The sequence below is a fragment of the Cariama cristata genome, unplaced genomic scaffold (genome assembly GCF_000690535.1).
Source record: "Cariama cristata isolate BGI_N322 unplaced genomic scaffold, ASM69053v1 scaffold34046, whole genome shotgun sequence".
In the NCBI taxonomy this organism is placed as follows: Eukaryota; Metazoa; Chordata; class Aves; order Cariamiformes; family Cariamidae; genus Cariama; species Cariama cristata.
In genome coordinates this window covers 1-5,460 of record NW_009620941.1, presented here as the reverse complement: position 1 = coordinate 5,460, position 5,460 = coordinate 1, and the positions used below count along the sequence as shown (strand labels likewise).

General features: G+C 58.2%; 2 protein-coding genes across 2 annotated transcripts in view; one reads left to right on the top strand and one right to left on the bottom strand.

Annotated features, from left to right (window-relative positions):
* The window catches only part of MDK (midkine (neurite growth-promoting factor 2)), a 1,153-nt gene extending 999 nt beyond the window's left edge, over positions 1–154 (top strand). Inside the window, exon 4 of the mRNA XM_009701785.1 lies at positions 129–154. Within this exon, the coding sequence (XP_009700087.1) occupies positions 129–154 (26 nt within the window). The remainder of the gene's footprint in view (positions 1–128) is intronic.
* Positions 155–2,753: 2,599 nt separating this feature from the next.
* Positions 2,754–4,226, bottom strand: CHRM4 (cholinergic receptor, muscarinic 4). Its single transcript, XM_009701784.1, has one exon. The coding sequence runs from the start codon at positions 4,224–4,226 to the stop codon at positions 2,754–2,756; it is 1,473 nt and encodes a 490-aa protein (XP_009700086.1).
* Between the last annotated feature and the right edge of the window lie 1,234 nt (positions 4,227–5,460).

Genomic DNA, 5,460 nt, shown 5'->3' with positions numbered 1-5,460 from the left:
GGGGATGCGGCCCTTGCGCTGTGCTGAGCCGGCCGTGCTGGCTACGTTTGTGCCACAGTGGTGCCGGGGGGATCGGTGAGCTGCCGGCGGCCGCACTAACTCTTGTCTCCTGTGCTTCTCGGATGCAGCAAAGAAGGGCAAGGGGAAGGACTAGAATGGGAAGCCAGCGTCCTCGTCAGCCTTTCGACACGGTGCCTATGGGGCTGGATGCTTAGCTGCAGCTGGCCCACGCTCCAGTCTTCCTCCTCCTCTCCTTCCTCCTTTCCATGACCTCCTCTTTCACTGAGATGCCTTGTTCTAATCGCTAGTGTTGTAGAGAGCAAACCCACCCACCGCGCAGGAGGGGCTGCCCCCCTCCCTGCTCCGTCCCGGCTGCCGTTGGGGTTCACTGGGATGTGCCTGGAGAACTGGGATGGGAACACACATTTTCCCACCCTGCGGCACAAATGAGTTGCCTTTAAGCGCATCCTTTGGCAAGCCCGGGGGCCTCCTCGTTACTCCGCTGGGTCCCGGTGCCAGAGGAAAGGGCTGGGTGTTGAAATGCCCGAGTAAGCCCATCACATGCCCCTTACTTACATGAGGACTCAGCTCTGGGGCAGGGGGGCTTTTTCCAGCATCCCTTCGGCTGGGGCACGACTTCCCTGCAGCAGCTGGGGAAAACAAAGCCACTGCCTCTGGGAACCACCACATCCCCTCTCCTCCATCACGTCTCGCCGTGTGTGTCCATGCCGGAGCTGCAGCCCCTCTGCCTTCGATGCTCCGACACCAGTGCTGGGTGGGAGCTCTCACTTCTTTTGGAAAATGGGGTTTGTTTTCTTTTCCAATAAAAATCTTTTAAAAAAAAAGTATCGGAACCCATCTGTTATCCCCATGAGGTGCTGCTGTGCTGGAAACCCCAGCAAACCCCAGCTTTGCCGACCCCACCGGGACCAGCAGCAGAGTCACCCTGCGGCGGTGACCTGGGTGCCACACGCACATGGCCTGGAGAAGGGGTGTGGGTCAGACCTCATGGCTTCTTCTCAGCATCTTGGGGCTGCACTACCTCGATCTCAGTGGAAGGGTCGGGGCTGCCACCCACGTGCTATTGGAAATGTTACCAGTGGGTGACATTGGGAAGCTGGCGAGGAGCAACCAAGTGACAACTCATTCACTTCTCACGCTGTGGCCATTGGTTTCTGGTCCAAGGTCTTTATTTGTCTCAGGGTGGGTTGGGCTGTGGTTGTAACAGTTTTAAAAAAAAAAAAAACCAAACCAAAAGCCCACCAGGCGTTTTGGGCACGGCTGTGTGAATTATCCTAAAGGCAGGAACGGGGAGGGGGGGAGAGTCCCCATCTGGGCGGGGTTCCCCCCGCCTTTCTCCAGGTTGCACAGCATTGCCCCGGCGTGGGGATGGGAAGGACATACGGACATGGAGTTTGCTGGTACCAGCGTGACCTCGTCCCATCCCGTCCCTCGCCTTCACCTGGCCGTGTCCACCAAGGCTTGCGGAGACCCGGCTTTGGGAGAAGCTGAGGAGCAGCCCTGGGGTGGTCCGGGCTGCGCAGACAGGTGGGCTGGGAGGGGGCTGGCGACGCCGGCTGAAGCCCGCATGCTGAGGGCTCTGCCACAACACCGACGACGGGGTTACGTCCATTTACAAAGCTCAGCAGCTGGCTCCTTCGGCCTCCCTGGGGCATCCCCCTGCACCTGGGGCAAGAGCGGGGCTGGGGGCTACCGCCGTCCTCTCCCAGCCCTGCAGCCATGCATCAGGCCTCCCACATCTGCTGTGGGGAGAGTGGGGACCTGATCATGGCCCAGATGAAACACAGGGCACCTCGGCCACATTGCAGAGCCTCTTCCCAACCTCCCCAGCCTCCCCCATCCCACCCAAGAAGAGTTATTGTCACTGTCGCTGCTGCCCACTTCTCAGGGGCCACGTCCCCCCCTCCCCAGGGCCACGGAGAGAAGTCCTGCACCACACCACTGCTTTGCTTTGCAGTTTTAGTTTCCATCGTTGTAGAAGGCGACTGGGTTTCACGTTCCTCACCCAGGACTGAGATGCTTGGTTCGTCTGTCTGTCTGTGCAGAGGGCAGAAAAGGCATCAAGGGAAGGGCAGAGCCGAAGCCCAGGGGAAAAAAATTCCCCCCCTGCCCTGGTCCCTGGGTGAGGATGTATGATGGTGTCTCTCAAGGAAAAGAAGGAGCTTGCCACGTCTGCCAGGGTGCAATCGTGACTGCCTCGGGAGGGGACCTGGCAGGACTCCCCATGAGGTTGCCCAAGCCAGCTTGGTCCAAGACGGCTGGCAAATGTTTGGCCCTGGTTTCTTTTCATTTCTTGGGTAATAAATGGTTTAAAAGCCTATGGAAATCATCCAGCATTAGGCTGTCTGCATGCAGCCAAGCGCTGATGCCCTGGAAACGATCAGCCAAGGGGAGAAGAGGTATCCAATCTTTGGACAAACACTGGTGCCATTTGGCCAGCCTCTCAAGATCGGGGAGCTGGGGAGGGCTCCTGGTGACCACATCTCCCCCTCTTGCCTCCGGCTTTCCCGTTGGCTCCCCAAGCTAGTCCCCAGGCCCAGGGTGACTGGAAGGAGCTGCAGCTCAGAGACATCTTGGACCTTTGTCAGCGTTGGATGAAAGGCATCACCTGCAATCACTGCACAGTCTGCACTGTTGTGAGCAGAGGACCCCCCTCCCCTGGCCTCTCCCCGGCCAAGAAGGCAAAGGGAAGGGCTTCCGTAACGTTGCTGAAGTGGTCCCTGAGTGCCGGTTTATCTGGCTGTGCCAATGTTCCTGTACTGGCACATGAGAAGGTGCTTGAAGGTTTTCTTGAAAGTGGCATTGCAGAGGGCGTAGCAGGCTGGGTTGATGGTGCTGTTGACGTAGCAGAGCCAGTAGCCGATGGACCACACTGTTTCGGGCACGCAGGTTTCACAGAAGGTGTTAATGAGGACCATCACATTGTAGGGCGTCCATGTGAGTATGAAGGCTAGCAGAATAGCAAATATGGTGCGGGTCACTTTCTTCTCCCGGGCTGCCATCTGACGCTTCTTCCGTACTTGGCTCCTGGCGATGCTAGCAAACTTCCTGGCAACGTTGGCTGGGCGGCTGTTGGCCAGGGAGTTGTGATCAGAGGCTCCTGACTTAGCCGGGACGATCTCGATGGCAGTGACGCATTCGGTCCCAGTCTGCTTGGTGACGATCTTAATCTTGGACCACTTGGAAGATGGATTCACCCGGGGGTGGGCTGGGCTCTGTCCTTGCCCCGCTGGCAAGATTTCTGCTGTGGGCTTGTCTTTTGTGGTCTGGGTCATGCTGACAGTGCTGGACTCGTTGGAGGTCTCCTTCTCCTCCTGATGGCCAGTGGCCTCTGTCTGCGCTGAGGGCTGGTCATCCACTTTCCCATTCCTCACCTCCTCCTTCACCTCCACAGCCCTCTTGGGGGAGTTATTGTTGTTCTGTTTGATCAGGGGGCCCTTGAAGAAGCTGAGGGACTTGCCTTTCCTCTCTTTCCTGCTTTCAGGCTTGTGCCTCCTCACCCTGCTCCTGCTGGCCAGGGAGATGTGGATGTACAGCACCGTCATGATGACCACGGGCAGGTAGAAAGCGGCGATGGCCGTGCCGAAGGTCACCGCCGGGTTGGAGAGGAACTGGATGTAGCATTCCCTCTCGGGGACAGTCCTCTTGCCCACAATGAACTGCCAGAACAAGATGGCAGGGGCCCAGAGAATGAAGGACAATATCCACGCAGCTGCGATCATTAGCCCTGCCATCTTGGTGGTCCTCCTGGCTGGGTAGGTCAGGGGCTTGGTGACACAGAAGTATCGGTCAAAGCTGATGATGAGCAAGTTCATGACAGAGGCATTGCTCACCACGTAGTCCAGGGCCAGCCACAGGTCGCACACCACGGCCCCCAGCGGCCAGTAGCCTTTGATGATGTAGACTGTGTAGAGGTTCATAGAGAAGACCCCGATGATGAGGTCCGCACAGGCCAGGCTGAAGAGGAAGTAGTTGTTGACAGTCTGGAGCTGGCGGTTGACCTTGATAGACAGCATCACCAAGATGTTCCCCACCACAGTGACGAGGCTGAGCGAGCCGGTGACCGTGGCGATGAAAACCAGCTCCACCGTCTTGTAGTTGGTGGGAGGCTGGATGGCCACCTCGGAGCGGTTGCCCAGGGTGAAGTTGTCGTAGGTCAGGTTGGCCATCTTCGCCTGCCAGGGCTGAGCAGAGAGGTTGTGCATGGGATCTGCAAGGGGAGCGGGGACAGAAAAGGAGAATATCATACCTGCCAGCCCGTGCTGGCAGCGTTTGCTGCTGCCTCAGTTTCCCAGGCCAGCACTGCTCTTGGCCAGTGCTCAAAAACCTCCCGGCATCACTGGGTTTCTCTCTGCCATTGCAGCCTTCCCCCAGGAGCTCTTTTGTGTTCCCATTTAGCAATGGAGGAGACGCATGGAGCTGGTGGGAGAGGAGCAGGGCCAGGGCTGGGGACAGCCCTTTGGCCAAGGTGCGATGGTCCCTTCTCTGCAGGGCCAGGAGCCACCTCCCAGCAGGAGCAGAGCCCTGGTGTGCCCCAGGGAGTCACGCAGAGAGGCCAAGGGGCTGCAGGAGGAGGGGGGCTGCGGAGCCGAGCAGTGATGCCCAGCGCTCGCTGCAAGGACAGCACGGCACGGAGCCAGCGTCCTGCCCCAGGGATGAGAGCAGATCTAAGATATGCCCCAGGCATGTCCTGCTGGCCACCCAAAAGCACCTCCCCGAGACAGGGCTACCCCACAAAACCCGTGCCATGGTCCGCTCGGCTCACCTGTGTCTCTGGCAGCAAACAGCTCCTTCTGGAAGATGAAATCTGGGACAGGGAAAACAGCAAGTTACGCTACAGCTTCAGCCCCAAGTTGTTCATCTGAGTCCCACAACATCTTGGGGGGGGGACATGACACGACAGCACCAACCTTTCCAACAGAGGTGGCCTTGACAAAGGGGGGGACACTGCTCAGAGGCAGATGCTGAAAATCCAAACAAGGCTGAAAATGGGTAATTTGGCTTGGTCTAGTTCAGAGCCCAGCCCCGACAGGCGTGGGAGAGGGAAGGGGCCGCACGAGTGCCATCAGGCAGGGATGCCGGGAAATGCTGGCCCCTTCCCCCAGTCCCACATCACACTGTAGCTGCAGCCGTGCTGGCCCTGGAGATGTACGGGGTGATGCCAGCCATCTCAGCCCGCTACATGGAATGATTCATGAAAGGTGGCAAGAACTATGGACAGAAAGACCGCTTTCATCCAAACCGAGATGAGTTAAACCCCCAAGGCAAAGAGGAAAATGAACCTAAAAACCAAAATCAATGGACCAAAATTGATGTGTTGGGATGAAGGAGAATTCCCTGGAAGAGGAAGGAGCAGCAAAGGCGCCGGGGAAGGTGGGCTGGACAGAGGAGACTCCCGTTGGACTTGTCTCTCCCGCACCACCCAGGTCCCCAAAACCT

Excerpts from the sequence above, each read along its gene's own strand:
- CHRM4 (XM_009701784.1), bottom strand. The coding sequence starts at position 4,226 with ATGCACAACCTCTCTGCTCAGCCCTGGCAGGCGAAGATGGCCAACCTG.